The 23,353-nt window shown below is 43.1% G+C and overlaps 1 protein-coding gene across 2 annotated transcripts in view; it reads right to left on the bottom strand.

The window, feature by feature from the left end:
- Positions 1-23,080, bottom strand: part of ARHGAP6 (Rho GTPase activating protein 6) — a 180,179-nt gene extending 157,099 nt beyond the window's left edge. Inside the window, exon 1 of one of the 2 annotated variants that reach the window (XM_083437441.1) lies at positions 21,972-23,080. In XM_083437441.1, coding sequence (XP_083293567.1) covers positions 21,972-22,523 — 552 coding nt within the window. In that variant the 5' untranslated portion in view covers positions 22,524-23,080. The remainder of the gene's footprint in view (positions 1-21,971) is intronic. The other variant, XM_083437440.1, reaches the window with a different exon arrangement.
- Positions 23,081-23,353: the final 273 nt, after the last annotated feature.

The following is a 23,353-nucleotide window of genomic DNA, read 5'->3' as shown; positions in this document are numbered from 1 at the left end:
TGTTAGGCTCCAACTCCCTTAAGTGTCAGGATGCTGTCAGCAGCTCCCAGCTGGTTGCCCAGGAAAGTATAAGACAAGGAAAAGTTTCTTACAGTCCTTTTTTATTTCAATCTTTACAGAGAGGAGCTATAGAACTCAGCCTCTTGGATAATGGCATGGCCCCGGGTGAATCTCCATTGTCCCCCATCTCTCCCACTTCCTCATTCGTCATCATCACCTCCTCTACAGGTGCTGCTATGTGCCCTCTGTCTTTGAGCTCTTTGCTCTCCTACTTTTAAGGCTCGCTGGGTTCTAGGAGATGGAGGGTCTGGAATGCTTTCTAATGACAACATGTCAGCCAGGTGTTGCTCTGGCTTGCCCATGATTTCCCAACTTTTCCCTTCATCTGCCTCTGAGCTGTGACCTCCCTCAACCCCCTGTTGTAAATCTAAACTGCCTTCCTCTTCCTCCTCCCTAGAGGCTAGGCTTGAAACATGCAGCTCTCCAACATCACTAGCAGACTGTATGGTCACGTGCTCCCTTGACAAGCTACAGGATATCAAAAGCCATCACTGAGATATATATTTTTTTTGAAGTCACAGCTTCATATTTTAAATTAAACTATTTATCTGTCCACTTACTGAAAGGCAGATAAGAAAACTTGCACACCTCATACATTCTTCCCAGATAGGATAAGTAATTCCACATGTGCAATGCAAGTTACTACTTTACAACTGCAGTTTCAAGCTAACAACACAATGCTGTGCTGATCAGGACTATAAATGTTGGCAGAAGACAAGAATGGTGTTGTGTCTGTAGAGCCTCTGCACAGAGGAATGATGACTAAGAACTGGGGAGAATATCAAAGATGGAACGACGCTGTACTTTTCAACTGCTTCGATGATGGCCATTACCATAAAATGAAGTGTCACTAAAACTCCAACCTGGTAGAAGTTATCCAGGTTACAAATAATCTGGATTTTAAAATATATACTGTAAATTCTCTGTAATTATTGCAAACATTTCTAATTAAGCTGGAGGATGGAACTTGATTAAGGTTTTGTCCTGCTAAGTCTTGCTTTGTCCTTGTATGGACACATCTAAGAGACCTCTATCTTACCTAAGTTGTAAACATCTTAGAGTTTTGTTTAACTATAAATTGTACAAATAAGCAATCTTTGAATTGAATTTAGAACAACAGAAGAAAATCACATTTGTTCCTTTTTACTTTTTGTTCCTTTTGTTCTTTTTTACTTTTATTAATATTATTATTTTACTTTTTAACAGGCTATTGTGGTTTGAGGACCCGATCCCCGCTTTGTGGAATGAAGACACACGGACACAGAATATAAGGTTAATGGGCAAGAAAAGGCCACAACTTTGTTGATTACAGCAAGTGAAAAGGTATTGGCTTAGGCATTGGACCACGACAGATTGACTCCACCCCCTTGGAGAGGTGGTGAGCCCGAAGGGGGAGCCTGTTGATGCTAATACAACTATAAGCTCTCCCCTGATGTCACCGAGGGTTGTGCCATGGCCCCCCGCCACACAGGCATCGGCCAGGATCCATGACCGCTGGATTCCTTTAACGGAATACCCAAAATTGAAGGGGTAGGTGGTGGCCACACCTAGCCCTTCCACACACCACGAACACATTCCAATGCCTAACCTACCCGCCAATACCAAGAAAGTTGTGACGATTGCTATGAGGTAGGTGAAGAAACCACAAGGCCTAATGCCAGATGGAAAAATTCCTACCAGGCCCCCAGGACAACCTGGGCAACCAACCTAAGGTCCATAGCAAGGCCAAGAAAAAAACTAAACCCTAAACTCTAAGGGAGTGGAGGGTGGGTGACTCGCGACGGGAAGGCGGAAAATGAGGCGGAATGGCTGGCACAGCAGTAAGTTAAACTGCAAACCACACCCCCTCCAAGCCGCCCGGTTGGGCGCTTACCTGTGGGCGTGGTGTGCCAGCCAGGTGAGTGGGGCAGGGGGCGTAACGCCCCTTGCATGACGCAGAAATCGCGTCCCACCCACAACACCTCCCCTCTTGGAGGGAGGAGAGGCTTTCTCTTTATCACATCAACTTCCAAATTAATAGGAAATTGGAGACAAAGACTGAATTCAGGTGAACTAACAAACCATGGTTTGAAGAATCAGGGGTGAGTTAAATAGTTGCACCAAAGTGACCTCTCTGGGGCACAAACCTAGGCAGCGTGTATCAAAGTCTAGGGATGCCCAGAACACAAAACCTCTCTCTTGGCCTCACTGAAAGGTCCCAAGGAAAGCAGAACAATATAATGGGCACCAGCTTTGGTGCAGGAGTTGCCAGAAGGAGGCATACAAGACACCATCCAACCGCCTTAGGGACACCACTCCAGATTTGTGTAAGGTTTATTCCTCTGCCTTTTTTCTCTCTCCTGTAGATGTCTTGCAAGGCAGTGGGTACATATCTTTCCTCAGGATTTACTCCCAAAGCCTTTATCACGAATGAGTGTAGCTGCAAGGCAGCAAAGGCTAAGGATCAGAGTTTTCCTTCACCTAGATGGGCTACCTTTCCCAGGTTGATGAGCCCCATCTGCTCCTCATCTCCCCCTACAGTACATGCAGCCTTCTTGACTATTGGACCCACCATTGCTTTTGTCTGCTCAAGCCTGTCTTCACATGCAGGGGGTTGCAATAGTTAACAAAAAAGGGAACCTTTCACACCATACAAGTTGAGGTTCTAACAAACTGCACTGATCCATCGTGATAACCTGCTACACCATAGTAGTTAATAGTTATTATAGAATAAAAGGAGAGCAGGGAGAAAGATGCTCTGTTTTCAATATGCGAGTAATTTGTAATAAGTTAATAGAAGATGCAGGGGAAAGTTTGCATATGTGTAACACACACTTTACGGAAAGGACTCATTTCATAGCAGGCAGTTGATATAGATTCTAGTCACGCAGTAATTGTTAGCTATTGCTAAGCGTGTTAATGAATGCAACGGCACCTGACCTTAGGTTGACCTGTCAAATGCACTACCAATGCACCCCACAGGCTGTCATTTGAACAGGATTGAACAAAACTTAGCAGTCAATTCCCTCACTTCAACTAATTAACCTGGGGACAATTTCATAACCGGGATTTTTAATTAATACAAGTATAAAATGATACACAGCTTCAGCTTTACAAGGGGTGAGGCTTAGAGACATCTGTCAGCCCACTCTGACCTCAGGGTTACAAAAGAAGAAATCCCAATTGCACATTAACACCTAACTTAAGAGTCACTTTCATTTAGGATCAATGTTACTGCTTAAAGAAGAACCTTCACCCCCAATCATCTAGGGTTGGAATGTGAATCAAACAATTAGTCAAATGTTGTCAATTGTTAAATAAATCTGCACAAGTTGAGCATCTCTGAGAATGGTAAATGGGATGTTTACACATTTTTCTTAAGTAAATGGCAGCAATGGGACAGTCTGATAAGTCTAGCAGCTGTAAGTGATAGAAAGTGGGTGTTTAACTCTCCTCTCCTACCCCTTACCATGGTGCAGAGGAAAAAATTGCCATTCCAAAGTGGCTAATTGCATTTCAAGGGAAGACTCTATTGGCATCAATAGATGCTTCCCTTGATATGCTAATAACTTCAGATATTATTTTTCCTGTGTACTTGCCAACCAGCCATAGAAAAACTTAACTTCTACTGTAGCATGATGCAGCTGCTTCTCCAAGGATCTAAATGCAATTCCAGCATATCCTTAATGGATAGTGACTCACTTTAAAATATCTACTAGATCTGAATTTCCTGGGTTCAAGCCTATGTAATTATGAACAGTTTTATCTTTGTATCTCAGCAGGAACATCAAGCACAACATTACTAAGCTTGCTTCCTCTAATATAGCTGCCAAATCATAGGGGATCTGTTGATGAGCAATCAGCTAAGAAGTTTTTAGCTTGCTCGCATTTTCATGCACATCATTTCAGACTGCTGAAACGTACACTGCAGGCATTGTTAGATTATTGCAAAATGCACATAAGGCTAACATCCTTTTTTTCCAAAACCCTGGGAGTGGGAAGTGAGAGAAATAATTGTATGAAAAAACCAAAATCCCATGCTACATAGAGGATTTTAAAAGCTGGAACCAGTGGTGAAGCTATCTGCTCCAGCATCGGAGAGGCATACATCCATGGGGCATGGCTGGTGTGCACCCCGGGGCGTGCATGGTGAGCGCTGAGCATCTTGGGGGGCAGGGGTGGCCGCGATGTCAACCCCCCCCCCATGGTACCAGGGGCGGACAGCTCCCCCCAGCCCCACCTTCGTCCGCCAGTGGCTGGAACATGTGTGGATTGCTCAAGAAACCCACCGGTAACGAAAAAGCAATAAACTTGGTATAGCAAAAATATTAACAATGAAAGCAAGAAGAGACATCATAATATGTCAAAATGAGCATACTATGTTGCATCTAAACACTGTTTTTGCCATGTCAGAGGCAAGCCAGAAACCAAGGTGGGAGGAACATTTTCTGAACTGGGCACAGAAACACCAATCCACAAGGTCTGTCAGCATCTTGATGTGTAGATTCCAGTCCCTACACCTATTTCCAGGGGAAGAGGAGTATCTCCTGAGCTTCATCACAGATGCTGTGTCCACACCAGTGGAGACAACTCCAAAGTAGCTTTCCCTTGGAAATCTCCCCTTTAGTGGTTGCCATTTCAGGAACTGTGGTCAGTTCAAGGCAGCACCTCTTTCACAACTGAGGGGAGATGAGTACGCAATACAAAATAAGAAATGCTTGGGTTAGAGGCTAGGAGGCAATTTGAAAAGAAAATCTGTGGCAGTGGGGATAACTAGGCTGACTTTGGATAAAATGCAGAACCGGCAGTCACTTATGCATTTTAAACCCCCTTCAAGAAATTATAGCTAGCATTTGTCAATAATATTTATTGTAGCTTAGCTCTTGACACATTCCTTATTTTTGCCTTGTTAAATTCATACATAAAGCATAAATATAAATACAGTATTCATACTCAAGTTGCCTCTTCTGTTCATTGTTCCTTTCATAACTTTTTTTTAATAATACAGGGATTATTGTCTTTATGCTTATTAATATTAGTAGCTTTGAAAGAGTACTGTTTGTTTTGTAATGCTTTTATGTGCTTATTAGACTGTATCATCAAATTGGAATTGCTACCAATTGTTTTTCTGAATATAAAAGATTTTGGCTGCAATCCTATAGGATTTACAGAGTAAAACCCCATTCAACTTAGTGGGACTTATTTTTGAGTGGACATGATAAGACCACTGTGATACTGTGTAGTATCCATTCTCATATTATGCATTTTTCTGTTTGCATGTTAGCCCTCTGGTCCCTCAGGTATTGCTCTACAGAGGACTCGTTTATCAAGAGCAATGGTTCCCAACTGGTAGTTTGCATACCCCAGGGTATTAACATGGTCTGCAGAACCCAGGGGGTCTGCAGCACCGTTAACATTACGAAAACTACCAAGGAGATATAAAAAAATTTCAAAAGTAGGGGGTCCATGGCTTGGCTTTTGGGGAAAAAGGGGTCCACATTGGGAAACACTGATGCAAGGTAAAACACTGTATCTTTGCTTATGTACTTGTGATATCTTTCTACACCAATGAGTTTTCCACCTCAGTTAATATCCCTTTGTAATACTTTCTATTTTGTTGTTGCTGCTGTTGTTTTATTCCATTCCATGTTTCTGTAAAGCTGACTTTTGTTATTATTTTATCAATAAAAGTTAATTATGGAGGAAAAGATGCTTGGCTTTTGTCTCGTGCTAAATTGTGAAACATTGTTACATTTGTAACAATTCCATGACTCTTAAGATTCTATGATTTATCATTATTCTGATGTTTCAAATTTGTTCTTTTTCTTTGTTTGCTGTTAGTGCCCTTGGCCTTCAGGAGGGAACAGAAAGGCGTAAGCAATAAAAAAAAAAATCCATCTCCCCACCCCCACCCCATTATACTAGATCTCCATTGTTTTCATGCAGCCACTCACATCATAACACATTATTTCACATGTACTTTTCTGACATATCAATTGAAGCATGGAAATTTCACAGAGCTTAAGGTGAGCCAAAGGAAAATGGCATCCAAATGGATAAGAAGTTCCAGCTGCAGACTGACATGAAAAATTAGCATGTCCAACAGGGCCAGAAACAACTCTGTGAATAAAGCCTATTGATATTGGTAGTTGCATTAGAAATATTCGTACGGCTTTACAAAGTATTGACTACAACACACACATGCGCACACACACACACACACACACACATATAAACCAATATGCAAGAAACTAATAGCAATTCACTTTCTCTATACATCTCATCCATAAACGAGCAAATGTCTCAACGTCATGCAACAACTACTACTAACTATCACTGATTAGCAAGCCTTCGAAACTGTACAGTATCTGGATATGTGGTATGGTGAGATCATTGGCAAGTGGTTCCCTGTGCATATAAACAAAACATACTAAAATTCCAAAGACAAAGTTTGTCAGAAAAACTGATCCAAGCTACTGAGAATGAAACTTAAAGCAAGAAGTGACCGTCCCAGTTCCCACCTATCTTATTATTAAAGAGTCAATATTTATGAGATGAAGCAAAGGTCTGTTCTATTAAATTCCATTATGCATACCTTCAGACCTTTGCAGCTTACTCAGGTAGCAAATTACTTGGTTGCATACACTTCACAGATTTCACCCATGACACCTTCTGCAGATAAAAGTATACTGCCACTTCACATGTTAATTAGACTGCTTACTCAACTACACCTAGGAGAAAAGTAGGCAACCCCAATATGTGATCCAACTTACTGAACTATTGCCAAGATAAAATTACCACTGAAACAAGCAACGTTTTGAGAATGATACCATGCAACATGCACCTCACTCTACTAGCTAAAAAATGTTTCATGAATCTGAACCAAGTATTCCCTGGCTCAGTTAAGGAAAGATATTTAGGAATCATGACAACTTTCAGCTCTGAATTCCCTGAGGTTTAATATATATATATAATGACTGATGATTTACGATGTTTTTGTTCCCTGATATAACTCAAATATTCTCAGTGCAATATTGGACTCTTTCTGCACATCCTCTAGTGGATAGCAGGGCCTCGAGCCCAAGCATTTAAATGTATTGCAAAAAATGTGGAATAAGGAGAATCGAAAGCCACCATACCATTATCTGTAAGGCCATTTCTCTTCTCCTAGCCTTTGTTTCTTATATACTCACCTTGTTTTCAAGGTAGCCTACAGCTATTAAGTATGTATTGATTGATTATATTCTAGTTATGAATAGCTTCAAATAAAACATCTCAAAGTGATTTAGCAACAAACATATATAAAATAATTTCATATAAAATCCAAAACAAATACAGACTGGGATAAATGACATTCAAAGATTCCAGGCACATCATTTGGCATCCGTTTGTCTCAAAAGGCAATGGAGTGTGCCTCTCAGGTGACATCAAACTGCTGGAGAATCACAGTGCCTGCTGTGGCTCTGCTGTGGCTGCAGAGACCAGTAACTTGTAATGGCTGCCTCTTGTCTTCAGAGACATAGCTAGGTGATCTTGCACCCCTGGCAGAACTGTCCAGATTGCACCCCCTAGCCACTGAAAAATTAGCTCTTCTTTCTACCTCTCCTCCAAACCCACTCCCCATTCAATTCACCCTCTATTTAAAACCTTTCCTAATGAGGCAATAGTCAATATTTTTATAGACATATTTATGGACAATTTTTAAAAGCCGATTTTGCGCACACACACACCGCACCCCTGGCGAGGGCCCATCTCACCACCCCCTAACTACGGCCCTGCTTGTGTTGCTCTTGCTGTGTTAGCAGCACCAAAGTGACCTCCCAGGCACGCAAGCCTAAGCAATGTGTATAGCGGTCCTGGGCTGCCAAGACAACAAGACCCCCCTCCAGTCTTGCTGATGTGGTCCAAAGGAAAGCAGAACAATACATTTGGAACCAGCCAGGCTGCAGGAGTTGCCAGAAGGAGGCCTACAGTATGTCACCCAACCATCTTAGGGACTCTACTCCAGATTTGTGTAGGGTTTACTCCTTAGCCTTTTCTTCTCCGAAAGATATCCCACAAGGCAGCAGAGGTTGAGGATCATTGTTTTTCTTCTCCCAGATGGGTGAGCCCCATCTGCCCCTCATTTCCCTCTACAGAATGTTCAAAAACCAACTTTTTGACCATTGGACCCACTATTGATATTGTCCGCTTAACGCACCAGAGCCTGTCTTTGCATGCAGGGAAGTCCCTAACGCACCAAGGGTTCGAGACCCATCAGCTACCTTTACCTGGTTTAGCCACCTAGTCAAAGCCATTTTCCAGAGAGTGGCCAGGAATTTTGATCATTCCATTTCATTACCCACATGATCTTTGCAGCCATTAATAAGATAGAAGCTAACAATCTTAGAGGCCTCTCCACCTCATTTCCAACCACATTAAACAAAACCATCAAAACACTAGGACTTATAATGCAGTCTGTAGTATTTGAGAGACATTGTGAAATTGTTCTCCAATAAAGTACAGCTGATGAGCATTCCCACCATACATGAAGAAGATGATCAGTCAGCCTGACAATTCCAGCATTTAAGGTCGTTAACCCCATAAATTCTATTTAATCTTGCCAGGGTTTTTTAACCTCACACCAAACTATTTTTAGTTGAAAAGAGACAAATTGTATTTCCTCCTCTGCATTCACTTTTATGTAGCTACATTTAATATATCTACTACACCGCTGCTTGCACAAACGGGGCCCTAGTGCTGAGAATGAACAGATCCCAGCCATAAGTTTCAAGATCATTCTGACTTCATGCCAGTAGTGATGCGATGTTTTAACTAAAAATAAAAGCTAAAAATAGCTGGAGTTTAAATTTACAAAACAGGACTTTTCAGTGCTTGGAGCACTGCCAGTCTTTGAAAGTCTACATGCGGAATTCAATTATTGAACACAAGTATAGCCCAAATGTAATACTGAACTAAAATTGTTCTATTAATTAATGCCAATTAAGGGAGAGGTGGGGACTACACTGAGCTGCTGATTTTCATCAGTGTTCAAAACAAATCACATGTATTAATTACCAGCTGACAGCTAAGTTTCCATAAAGGGAAACAATAAGATGCCTCGGACAAGAAATGTGTATTTTCTATGGTCCAAATAGCTTTTTCTTGGCTTAACTTCACAGAGTTCCAACACCATTTCTCACCAATGGTAGCAGAATTAAATCAGTACTGATATCTTAGCACAGCCTTCACCAATCCGGTGCCTTCCAGATGTTTTGGACTACAACTCCAATCAGCTGCAGCCAACACTTGCTGGAGGGCGCCAGGTTTATGAAGGCTATCTTAGTAGCATATACTTCCTGCCATACATAAAACTTCCTCTTCCCCACCCTTGCATCTCACTATCCAGATTGCTCTGAAAGGGGTACTCACATAGCTTGTGAGGACTTGTGCAGCCATTTGAGGCTGTGGTGGTGGTGGTGGTGCGGAGTGCCTTCCATCAGCTTCAGTTGGTGGCCCAGCTACACTCCTACCTGGAAAAGAATAGCCTAATGTCTGCTGTCTACACTCTGTTGACCTCTAGATTGAATGACTGCAACATGCTATATGTAGGGTTGCCTTTGAAGACGCTTTGGAAACTGCAGCTGGTGCAGCTACCAGGCAGCTGACTGGGGCAGGACTGTCTGAGCACATAACACCAATTATGACATGACTGCACTGGCTAACAATTAGGTTTTGTGCTCAATTCAACATCTGTGGCCCTTTGCCGTGTGCTCCCTTGCAAGGGAGGTGTGTAGAGGGGCAACAAAGGAGTCGGTCTTTTCAGTGCACTGTTGTGTTTAGAGATTTCAACATTCTCACCGAGAAGCCTTACAGATCAGGTCTCCATGACAACCATGGGGCTATCCAAATACATCAGTGGCTCGAAATTATTTTGTCAATTTTGGAGACCAAGCAGGTTAGATCTATTAAAGACATTAAAAGGAGTAGATGGTACTCAGCCTATTGTCATAAACAGACCATTCCTTGGTGAAGGTTGACATAGTTGTGGTGCAAAGGTGGTGAACCTATTGGAGACCTATGAAATTCAAAGGATTCCTGAAGGCTCTGGATAAAATCCTGCCAGGGCTCCAGTCCTGTTCCTATCAGGGCTCTAGCCTTGCAGTGGAATGGCAAGAGGCATAAGACAATTGATGTGATCACACCATAGTGCAAGAGGAAAAAATCTTGAAGAGAACCTGATCTAAGATGGGTAAGAGCAGTGCTTTTTTCTGGGGGGACCTTTAAACCTTTTGTGAATCTAACGGGAGAAGAAACTTTAAAAAATCAAATTGGTAGTTTCTTCTCTAGCATGGTGAATCATCAGTTCCATTGCTACCCCCGATGGCGGCCTCATTCCTGTCATGGTGTTTCCTGAGTCTCAGATGGAAGCGAGAGTTTAATGTGTGAAGTAGGAGTTGGAATCTAGCACAGTGATCGGTCAGTTTCGTTGTTACCACCTCTGATGGCAGCTTTATTTCCTTTCCCAGTGATTTTCTTGAGTAAATATGAGAGCACCCCTAAACATTTTTTAAGGGGGAAAAAACCACTGGGTGAGTATATTATTTGAATCTACCATCTAGTGGTGAATAAAGCTTACTACTTCTCCAATGAGTAGCTGTCCAACAGAGCTGTTCCAAATTGTAAATGGGCTTATTACACCTGGCCAGTGGGGAAAATTAAGTGAGTTGTCAGAAGACTGCTGTGATACTTTGAGGATAAAATTATTCAGATTCATATAGAATTAGAAACTGCAGTTACAACAAATTCTGAGAGGATATCCCAGGTCTTATTGTTTGATGTGTTTGTTATCATGGCATGAAACACCACGGGCCCCTGAGAACAGGGAGAGTGCTACCTTGCCTGTTCTCCTTGACCTCTTCGTGGATTTTGATACCATGGACCACAGTATCATATTGGAATGGCATAAAGAGATGGGAACTGGGGACATGGCTTTACTGAAGTTCCAGTCCTAGTTGCAGGATTGAGTCCCATGGGTTACAAAAGGTAGCGGGGAAATCTCAACAGCATCACAGTTGAGCTGTAGCATGTTCCATTTCATTACCCATTTTTTCAACACATATATGAAGCAGTGGAAAGACGTCATCAGGAGATTTGGATTAAGGTGTCATCAGAATGCTGCTTCACTCAGCTTCCTCCGTTGCATCTCAATCAAGGTGTCTGGAGGTGGCAATAGACTGAATAAGAGCCAACAAATTCAATTTTAATCCAGATAGATGGCGGTACTATGTTTGTTTGGTGTATGAAACCTGTCCAGAATAGGGTAGTGCTCCCCTGGAAAGATCAACAGGAAATAACTTGTTGGTGATTCCATCAGCTCCAGGGAACCTTTTTTGTGGTTCCCACACTCTCTGCCTCTCTGATATTTGCCTGGCCCAATTCTGGGGACTGTCAGAAAACACAAGGCTATATATTTTGACTCAGGCTTTTGGGAATGTGAAATTCTTGCTTACTTTCTCCATGTAATGTTATCAGTTGATTTCTATTTTAACTGTTTATTATCTTTTGTAAGTTTATTGTTTTAATTATGATCCTTGGTAAGTAGCAGGCAATTCATATGAAAAATGAATGTTATTCTGCTTTCCCCTGATCACAAAACAATAATCCTTTAGGGTAGGTGGTAAAAGAGACAATAGACTGCAGCAAAGAAAAGCAGAATTCGGCTCCACTTACTAAGGCATGCCTTTTGAGGTTAAAATTAGACATCACATTGCTTAATATGCCGACATGTGAACAAAAAGATAGCTTCTGCCATCACATCTAGTTTGGCCTTAAAAACAAAGATTAATCTATTTTTCTTAGCAATAAAAGATAACCAGGCAGAATTTAAGACTTTATTAAGCACTGCTGTAAAGAAACATGACTCATAATATGGCTGTCATTGAGGCCCGCTTAATACACGACCAGGGTTATATAAACAAAGTTTGATCATGACTCTAAGCAGCAGGGTTCAGCTGAACTCAGTTACTGCCTGCACAAAAGGTCTAGCTGGATGAATATTCAAACAAGGCTTTCAACCTCATGATTGTTGGAATTTACTAAAGGAAATTCCTTAGGACCTCAGTAGTTCAGTTCTCCATGTTCTCCCTGGAAGAGAAGTGCGAGACCAATGATAACAGAATCCCATGGAAGAAAACCATGGGGAAAGGGAATTGAGCCAGACCAATACTGTCTAAAGAAGTCACCCTTTTTGGTTCCTGAAATTCATTTTGATTGTGCACATAAAATATAACAGATAGAATTCCACAGGATGTGATGCTGGTGTATGAAAACAGTCAAGATCCAAGGATCCCCAGGCATGTACCATCAGATGGTGGAGACATCAGGAGCCATCCTGGTGCCCAGGCATCTTCGCTTGGTCCCAAGTGGTTGACAGCCAGGTGCAAAACACACCTGGCACCTGGCGAATTTTGAACATTGCATCAAACCATGTAAACTTTACCAGGCATCCATCACCCCATAGCATCCTTGCTTCAGCATCCAGCTATTGCAGGACTTCAGATGTACAGTTAAACTCTCAGGGAAAATAGCAAGTATACTATTAAAGCCACAAGAGTAAATGCGTATTTTCAAATGAGATTATGAAGTAGCAGCACAGCTGCTTGGATAAGATCCTTTGGTTCAGAGGAATGCCATCCACATTCAAAACTATCAATATATCCCTCTTTCAAACAAGATGTTGTAATAAAAAATTAAGTCTCTGAAAACACACATAGACAAAAGATGTACCACTAATGAGAATGTGGTTGAAACTGGGCAAAAAGATATATATATGATGAGAGAAAACTCTGTTCATAGTTTAGCCAAGAAATGCCTTCAAAGTGAAATTTAAGAAGTCCTTTGGTGCTTGTTTTTAACCTGCAGGCAAACCAAGTATGGTTATTTCCTCTTGCCTTACATTCTGTAGGCTCCAGTCTTTCTAATGCTTACAATCCCTTTGACATTGATTATGCATCTTCTGAAAAACAGAGGAATAGTTTGGGTAGTATGCCAAACAATCAATTGTACCTAGGTTCCTATGGGAATCCAGCCCAAAAGTTTATTCTATAAATTAGATATAATACCTCCTATGGGAAGCAAATGACATAACAGAATGAAAAACATTTCCTGTTTGAGGAATATTTTTAGATTGTTCAGAGCGCCAGAGAACAAAAAGAAATATGATCTGGGTAACTGCTCACCAAAGCAGCTCCAAGCAGGGCTGCACACACACTCACCATACATTTAAAGCACATCATGTCCACCAAATAATCATGGGAACCGTAGTATTTTTTTAAAAATAGAGTGCTGGCAATTGTAGGGGTAAACTACACTTACCAATAATATTTTGGAGAAACAATGTGTTTTAACAGTTTAGATTGTAACTAGTGAAATGTTGCAAGTGTGCCATTTTGTTTTGTTTAAAAGATAATGCATGATACAAGACAAATTCTAAGTGTAAGTAATAAGAACAAACTAATAGCTAAAACTAAGGAGTCAAATTACCTTGGCATTAGCAAAGTAGTACAGGAACCACCACAACATTCAAGTAGCATTTGACATGGGCCTAGTTTAAGTACCACTGGCAGAGTAAGGGGAGAAGTATCAGAGGGGAGAGGTATAACTATACTTTGCCCATTAAGGTGAAAGGTTTTTGTTTATATTTCAGTGCATCCAGCTAGGCTGTGTTCTGCTTTTCCAAACTATTACTTCCAAGCCAAACTTGAAAACAAAATAGTCTTCAGTCAATGGATCACCTACTGTGTAAGAGGAATTAACAATAAATGTTTCTAGCTGTTCCTGAACCAGATATTAAGAAATTCAGGGTTGCTTGCCAGATGGCAACCTTAGGAGCTTTCAGTTTAAATAGCAGAACAACAATCGGCTATCTTTATTTGAACACTTAATCACATTGTCAGATAATATTGTAATCCTCCTTGGGCCATGTACAACACAAGCATGCAAGATGTATCTGTAAGACAAGGACAATCCACTTGAAATCTGAACATATCTTATTGCTGGCTCTTTCAAGAGTCTATTTACAGAATCATAACCAAGGAAAGGAGTGTATATGCAAAAGAACAGGTGCTGCTTTTGGAGGATAGCTCAAGTCTTTCTTGAAGGACAATAGCACACAATCTAGGTCACATATAGTGTGGGCATGAAGCCTTGCTTGCATTTCTCACACCACATTTTCCAGAAAGATCGTTCAGGTTCACTCCAATGCATCCTAACTGGGGCCAATGGGAATTGTAGTCCAAAACACCTTGAGGGGATTGGGTTGGCAAATGCAGCATTAAAAGGGTAGTCCCAAAGGGTCGTAAATGAACTACCCTGATCAGGAAGTTTGCTGTATTATTTTGCTCCATGGGTTTTACCTTCCATTTTGCTCTTGATTTCTATAGTAATCCCTGTGTTTATGAATACTTGTAGTTTCTATTTTGTTACTGTTGAAAATCAATTAAAAATATATTTTAAAAGTGGTTCTGAGGCTCTATCAGTTTTGTTATCCAATAAATACCTTTGCTTAGAAGGGCATGAAGGCGGTGCATGAAAGCCCCATTCCCAGTATCCACATGCCCACAGGAGACTCTCACAAACTAAGTACAAAAGTTTGAAATGGCCTCAAAACTGCATCTAACTGATCCAGAATCCAATGTTATCAAGGGTCCAAATCCGACACTTCTAAGCACATTCATTCAAACACTCTTAGAAGCCCCATTCTTCTGCTCAACATGGAAAAGTCAAGGTAGTACATGCTGGATATGGATGTTTGGGGCAGGAGCAGTGCACATGCAGGACAAGAACTTTGGAGACAGGATATAAACTCTATACCCTCTGCACACTTACTCCACCCACACACTGCCTGAACTCCCAAAACAGGGCCTGAGGTATCTTCCTATCAGGTTCACAATAATTTCCTTTGTGGGTTCCCCATGGATTCTGCAATGTACACAATGTACAACTGTCATGACTCCACAAGATGCAGAAAAAGTTGCTCTTCAGTATCACCCTTCTAATCATTATGAGGGACTTGTTTTGAAATCTGAGGACCATAAAAGCCTTTTGTGTAGATAGCTGGTCATAAAAATAACTTGCGAATAGGAACAAGCAAGGGTAGGGGTAGAATACCACAGGTAAGGAAACAATAATCAAGCAAATTTCTATCTATATCTTTCACCCTCAAATCATTTCCCACAGAAGTATGAATCCACTCCAGAGATTGACAGTCAATACATAAAGTCTGTGTTTTAATTTTACAGCAGTACTCCTCACAATCTGCTTGTTCAAGATTTTGAGCCTCGCCTGCTTTTCATCCAGCCAATGCTAGTTAATGAAAAGCAGAAAGACTGTCCTGAGAATACACATCTTGACAACTCAAAAACAATCTGTGGTCTATAGAAGCAGCAGGAGTTTCTAATGGCACACCAAAGGAAGACTGAAAACTTCATTTGAGGGATTTTTAGCTGGTCTGTTTCATATCATCCAAATTGCCTATAAAATAGATGTGCAAGTAAACTTCTAGTAAATATCCTAAGGAAATCATGTTCCGCTCCAACTTAAGGGTATAACCAACACTGTATCTTACAGATGTTACTAGTCTGCAACTCCCATCAGTGCCAGACAGCATGGCCAATTATCAAGGATGGTGACAGTTGTAGCCTGAAACATCTGGGAGGCACTATGTTGGCTAACCCCAAAATAATAAGTCCAAATACTGTTGAGAAGATATTAAGGATTTCACCTTACCCACAGGTAAGTTTGTCTTTTTTATTTTTATTTTTATTTATTACATTTATATTACACATTTCCTCATGGTGGCATCCATGGTTCTCTTCCTCTCCGTTTTATCATCACAAAAACCCTGTGAGGTAGTTTAGCCTGAGAGACAGCGACTGGCCCAAGGCTGCCCAGTATGTTTCATGGCTGAGCAGGAATTTAGCCCAGGTCCTAGGTCAACCTACTACATTACATCCTTTTCCTAAATACCCCCCCCCCCAAAAAAAAATATCCAAAGAAATTAAAAATCTTGCTGGCTTCATATCTTGTACAGCCAAGGTGGCTTGTAGTAGTGTGTAGAGGAATCGCTTTTACAGTGTGCTGACTGAGACATGGTTTGTTCTGTATACAATGTTTACCATGTTTGTGGGGTCCTGAGAAAGGTTAAGCTTAAAATGTGAAGCACCCATTTCTGGCTGGCAGTTAGCTGCCACTTAGTTTTGTAAGAGGTATGGGAGAAGCTGGGTTCTTTTTATGCAGAGGAAGAAGAGTGTAAAATTTCACTTCTGGTTGGCTTGAAGGATAGAAATTCTTGGTCACCCATTGGACAGAAAAAGTGGTTTGATGAGGAGAAAGCTGTGCCATTCAAATCTTATTTGTCAAAGTGTAGGCATAAAAGGTCAGTTCCGTCAATGTGTGAGAGTCTGACTGTCTGGGACTGCAGACCAGAAGAAGAATCTGGGAGGGTAGGCTGAAAGCAGATGGCAAGGCAATGGCAGTAGTAAAGTAGGAATTCCTCCACACACTTGGGTGAATCACCAGTAGTAAAAAGGAGAGGAAATTTTCTGCAAGTGGCAACTTGGTTCTGATGCATTAGCAAACTGTCAGCTGCTCTGGTGGACAAATTCCTGTTTCAGCAACCACCACGTTTAGATAGCAACACTCTTCATTGACCTTCAGTCAGAATTATGCATGCAGCTAGCATCAGAAGTTCACGCACAACTACATCTCTGAAGTTCATCAATAACAATGCATAGCATGCCTGAAAGCAGGTGGCTAGATTGTTGACCAGATCATCTGCAAGATCACAGACAAGTGTAAGATTTGAAATACGGATCTGTTACAGCATACATGCTTAAAGTCCTAACAAGCAGTTTGCATCCATCAGGGAAAGAAGCAGGACAAGGGGGTGCAGCCATCACCTGTGCCAGGATTTTACATCAATTACCAAGAAACCATCTTATGTATCATATATTGGATGTTCTAAACTGTAAGGCTGTGCAGTCTGTAAATGCATGTAGGATCTAGTCCTCCATTTTCCTGTCTTGTCTTAGAATAATTACAATCAATAATTTCACATTTAAACCCAATTGCCTTTGCCAATATCTCATTGTGTGTTCCTGCTACTGAAACTGTGCTGCGCCTATAAAATTTGATTGCTGCCTAATAAAAAATCTGACATGTGGATTAGAGAAGACAAACATCTACTAGTTTCTCTACTTGTGAATAAAAGAGTCAACACCCTTTTGTATTGCCTATATAGCTACAAAACTTCCAATATGGTTTTGAAGCACCTAAATTCCATCCTCTTTGGGTCAGAGCTGATAACCAACCATCTTTTGCACATAAAACATAAAAACCTGCTTGGTTGCTAATGTGGCAACAACTAAGTCATGGGAGCTACACCTTCCTTTCTGTGAACTGCAAGTTGACAGAAGAGGAACGGCAATATTACATGATTTTACAACTCCAATATTATACAACTCATCTGAAAAGACTACTCATATGAGCAGCTCTTTGCAAAAGAAAAAAGGAGGCAGTGGTAACTGATCATCTGTTCAGACTTGGTTCTGAAGTACTACTGATCAAGGCACTAACTAAGGTCATTTCCCGCTGACCTGTTTAATGGGCATTCATCCTTATTTGTTTGTGAGGAAATTCAATGACATTTTGTAAAGAAAGTGTTATCCCACACTTTCCAGTGCATCTTACTGTCACTGGTCTTATCGTAAAAAGTATGATTATTGGGGAAGCTGGTTTGTTTGGCAAGAGCTTCAAATAAGCTTTGACTGTGTGACAATAATCTGCCAGGATGTGACAATGTTGAAGCACCCTAAAAGTAGACAAATGTTTTATTTTTCTGCTTGCAAAGATTCTTCACTTACTACTGAATCTTACAGTATGTGCCTGCAAAATAACTTACTTAAGAAAGTTACATCTAAACAGCTCACTTAAGAATGCTACACTGATGGCTCAGTCACTAGAGCATGAGACCCTTAACCTCAGGGTTGTGGATTCGAGCCCCACATTGGGCAAAATGTTCCTGCATTGCAGTGGGTTGGACTAGATGACCCTCGTGGTCCCTTCCCACTCTACAATTCTATGATTCAAAAACCCAAGGAAGGCTGCTTATGGCTGCAATGTGTATGCAATTGCTTCACCCCCCATCACTGTACAGGCCAACTAAACCTGGATCTATCACAGGCTAATGGGGTCATGTGAACATATTCCGAGTCTCTCCAATTTTAGCAATGCTTACTTACATTCAAGTAATACTAGTAACTGCACTGCATGCAAAGCTAGCCATTTTTGCCTGGGAATGCTAGGTCTGCAGAGCTATTTCAATACCTGTATATATTTGTATGCATCACAGCAGAGTTTGTGCCTGTTTTCTAAATCTCTGAATAAAATACAGTAACTTATCAACCTTATTGTGTTTGACTGAGTGTCACTCTTACTTTTGCAACTATTTTTCAGCCATATATAGTCAAAATTAGTTGGGAGGGATATTTGCACTCTTTCCACCCAGAAGAGGTGGGTTAGTATATATGCACCCAAGAATTCTAAATGAACCTCTGCATACTTGTCAACATGACAGAGTACACCACAGCTTCCTCAGTACGTAATAATATTGTACTACCACGTAGTTTACAAAAATGGCCTGAGTGAATACAGCAGAAATAATTAATCCTACCAAGGTCATGCATGCTTACAGTTAATCATTTGCGAGGAAAGTTTTATGTACGCATTACAACTATATATGGAATAAACCAAGGGTATAGCAATTGACCCTACAAACAGACAGCTTACTTTTCAATGTGAGCTTAAATAATTGTCTTCAGTTGGAACTTAAAAGTAGATACATATGAGGGGTAACCAAAAAAAAAATCTCTTTATGCTTTTTGAGGAGTTGTATCCAGCCACAGAAACTATATTTGATTATATCCTCCAATTTATCCTTTGGTTCCCATAAGGCAGAAATATAGGTTTAGAAATGCACAAGAAACAAAGTTACAATCCTTAGCCCAAATACCTTTATATAGAAGTGCTTTTACCTATCTACATGGCTCAAAAAATGCAGCGCCTTTGAATATAATTGGACCCCAGCAATGTACCATCCAAGGTATATCTCACACATTTTAACAATTGTTTGGGAGGGGTTACACTCAAGGGGCTGCCGTTTACCATCTAGCAAGGTGATGAACATGTGCCATATTAAATCACTTCTTTTTCAGTCAATTACCCTGTAAGTTAGCACACCTGCTTCAGTTGCTCTGATACATATTACAGTTCCCAATTGATATAGATAGGATTAGTCCTCAGCCAACAGCCATAGTTAACTACATGCGGAGAAAGCACAGCTCTATAGAGCGTTCAGAACAGCCTCATCTCCAGATCTTTTGCCAAGAGCCAAAACATTCTCATTAATGGAAGTCCAACAACAACACATGCTCCTAATGTTACGATTATAATTCATATAGAACAACCTAGAATAGACGTATAGAAACTTAAACAATAATTGGGAAAGGAATCATGAGTTCAAAGTTTTCCACTACTTGAACTGATGTGTTCAGCACCAGGAAATTCTACATGTCCTAAGCACATTTTACAAACAGTGTTACGTGGACTACTTGCCCTTCACAAGACTGTCAAATTTACTGAAGGACATATCCATATTATTCCCTTTTCTGTCTTTCCCATCCTCAGAGAAACCAGCCTACTACTTCTTACTGTTCTCTCACTTCAGTGAGAACAGCACACAAGTTAAATAAAGAATAACGCTTGTAACAATTCCAAAGGATGCACATTTTGCTTTGCACGTGTTGTCTATCCCTACTCTCTACCTGCAGCACATCATAATATAAATGATAACTAACCAAACATAGCTAAGTATTGATGCAGATGACAATCAGTGAAGATGGTCGGCTATCAGTAACTTCAACTACATCGTTATAAAAACACCCATTTTTGAAAACTGCCCTGTCACTTTTATGCCTCTTCAGACAGCAACCAATTCACACTTGAGTCTGTCTGAACAGGTTTGCAGCAAGTCATACATAAGGGATTTAGAGGGGCTATCTGCCTTTAGACAACTATAACAGTGCTATATGCATATTGTACGCTTGGTGAGATGGAATGGCGTGAAGATTTTTAAAATGTCCAAGCTTCTATAATTCAACTTTAATTATGAGCAACTGGCAGAGTCATTGAAACATGTAACACAACCTAATGACCGGGGGGCGGGGATAGTGGAACTGGCCACAATACAGGGCAACACATTGTTCCCAAATACTGACATATATACCACAGAAGTACTTAACACCACCTGTCTTTACCCATGGAAATACAAGCAAGGCTTACTAGGATCCTACCCAGTATCATGGCTTGGTCTTGTGGAATGTGCAAATCTTCCATATTAAAAAAGTAAATGCTACCAAGCATGTTCTGAGCATCTTCCCCTCTTCAGTACAAGCACTCCTATATATAATGGGATTAGGAATCAAGCTACAGGGGAACATCCAGACATGCCACAGCCCCAGAATCTGTCGTTGTAAAATATTAAATATAGAAACCTAAGACAAAGCACTTAAAGAAGACAGAAGGGAAAAGGGAAAGGTCTACACTTGGGGCTGATACCTAGGTTAACTTGGTGCAAGTAAGATATGCCATAGTGCAGTGGTCCCCAATTAGCAAAGTACTGCAAACTATTTTCAAAAGCCAAGCTATGGAACCCTTACTTTTGCAAAAGTTGATATCTCTAGGGTAGTTTTTTGTTATGTGAATTGTGACACAAATCCCCTGGGGTCCAGAGCCACCAACTGGGAACCACTGCCTTTCAGTGCTTTCCCAGAGATCGTAGTGAGTTCACGGAAGAGAAAATTGGAAACAGAAATTTCCCAATTCACAGTTCTTCAGCCCCCAATACTGTCCATGCTTGCCATTCCATAATCAGAGACATGAAGTGGAAGAAAAAGTGGTTAACTTGCAAACAGAGGGCCTGTGCCCCCCCCAAAACATAGCAGTCAACTCCGGGGGGCCAAGGTCCCTTTGTCACCCTCAGTGAAATATTTGAGGGGTCTGCTCCCCACAAAATGAGTGGGCATTGCCATTCAAATGGTGTGCGTACGCGATGTCTTGTGATCAATCATGTGGGGCGGAGCTTACCTGGACCCCCAATATTTTATGCAAGTTGGCACCCCTGCCCCCAAGCCATCACCCTGTGACCTGGACCCCCACCTTCTGTACTTAATTCAGTGGGGGGGAGCAGCCAAGGCACTCTCGGCAAGTGGACAGCCCCAGGGCTGCCTACTTGAATAAAATATGGGGGGCAGGTAAGCCCCGCCCTGCGTCATCGGTCACCTGATGCGGCACAAGCACACTATTTGACTGGCCTATCAACTTTAGGACGCGGGTGGCGCTGTGGGTTAAACCACAGAGCCTAGGACTTGCTGATCAGAAGGTTGGCGGCTCGAATCCCCGCGACGGGGTGAGCTCCCGTTGCTCGGTCCCTGCTCCTGCCAACCTAGCAGTTCGAAAGGCACGTCAAAGTGCAAGTAGATAAATAGGTACCGCTCTGGCGGGAAGGTAAATAGCGTTTCTGTGCGCTGCTCTGGTTTGCCAGAAGCGGCTTGGTCATGCTGGCCACATGACCTGGAAGTTGTGCGCCGGCTCCCTCGGCCAGTAAAGTGAGATGAGCACCGCAACCCCAGAGTCGTCTGCGACTGGACCTAATGGTCAGGGGTCCCTTTACCTTTACCTATAGACTTTGGGAGGGGGCGGACCCCTCAAATATTTTATTGGGGGGACCTCCGCCCCTAGGAGTTGGCTCCTATGGGCAGCCCAGACCTTGACCACAGGCCTTGAGACTGAACAGGGAAGCTGTGGACCAAGTACAGCAAAGCCCAGTTGTCTACCTCGGATTTCCACACGACGTAGGCGGACGCATGGCTGCTGGGCAGCTGCTGGCCTTTCCTCTGCTGGAGCCACTTTCGGGGAGAGAAGAAGATGCTGTTGGCGCCGCCGCCGGGGACGCTGCCGAGCGCCGAGGCGGACGGCGCGCGCGCCAGGAAGGGCAGCTCCCACGCGGTGTGCCTCTTGCCTCGAGGGCTCTCGTAGTCGAAGTGGAAGCTGCCCGACGGCGACTTGTCGAGCGGGGTGCTGGGCGTCGAGAGCGACGGCGGCGGCGGCGGCGGAGTCGGCGGAGCGGCCGGGCGCAGCAGAGCGCGCGAAGAGAAGGCCGCCAAGCACTCGGCCGAAGGGCTGCCCGCCGCCGCCGCCCTGGCCCGGGGAGCGCGGAGCGAGCCGTCGGCCGCCTCTTCCCCGCGGCCAATGACGGCCGGGTCCAGGCTGCGTGTCTGGCGGAGCCTCCGCTTGGAGAGGCTCTTCGGGGGGAAGGAGGGCGAGGCGCCGGGCGCCGGCGAGGACGAGCAGGAGAAGACGCTGTTGAGCAGGCTGTGCGCCGACATCCCGGCGGCGAGGCGGGAGGACTCCCCTCAGCCCCAGGCGCCTCAAGGAGCTGCTGCTGCTGCTGCCACCCTCTCCTCCTCCTGGCCGCCGCGAGGGGCTGCTCCTCGCATGCTTGCGCTGAGGCGGCGGGAGAAGAGTTAGCGAGAGAGGAGGGAGGGAGACGCCGCCGCCGCCGCTTTTTATTCCGGCGCTGCTGCTGTGGAGCCGGCGGGAGCTCACCCTTCCCTCCCTCAGGCACCTCGCCGGCACGAGAGGCGGCTGCTGCTGCTACTGCTGTCGCCTCAACAGGCGGCTCGCGCGCTTCCCTCCTCCTCGCCCGTGTGGCTTCGGTGGCCGCGTGCTTGTCCTCCTGGCCCCGCTCCCGCCAAGTGAACTCCGCGGTTAGAGCCTAATTTGGCTGGAGGAGGATGCAGCGGGCGCTTCGCCCTCCTCGCTCCTTCTCCTTCTCTCTCTCCCCCCGCCGGCCCGGCCGGGGCCCCCACCTGAAAGGGAGGCTTGGCTCTCTCCGCACAGGCTCCACAAGCAGCCGCGCTCTGAGGCTGACCAGCCCCGCGCGTTGCGCAATGGGCGCCGCCGCTTGGAATCTTTTGTCAGGTCGCTGTCCCACAGCTATTGGATTTCACAGCACGGTGCTGGTCGATGTCGGAGCAGGGCTTGATCCGAAGGAGGAGTGCGTTGCAGGTGGCTGTTTTTACCTGCCCTCCTACTCCGCCCCCTTTTGCGTCTCCTCGGAGGTTTTTTATATATTGTAGAGGAAACGGGACGGTTCTTCTTCTTATGAGAATTGGAACCTGGGAGTTGCCCTGGTCTAAATGTGAATAAAGGAGTG

This window comes from Podarcis tiliguerta, assembly GCF_965153285.1.
Source record: "Podarcis tiliguerta genome assembly, chromosome: 4".
NCBI lineage: Eukaryota > Metazoa > Chordata > Lepidosauria > Squamata > Lacertidae > Podarcis > Podarcis tiliguerta.
This window is presented reverse-complemented; position numbering and strand designations above follow the sequence as displayed.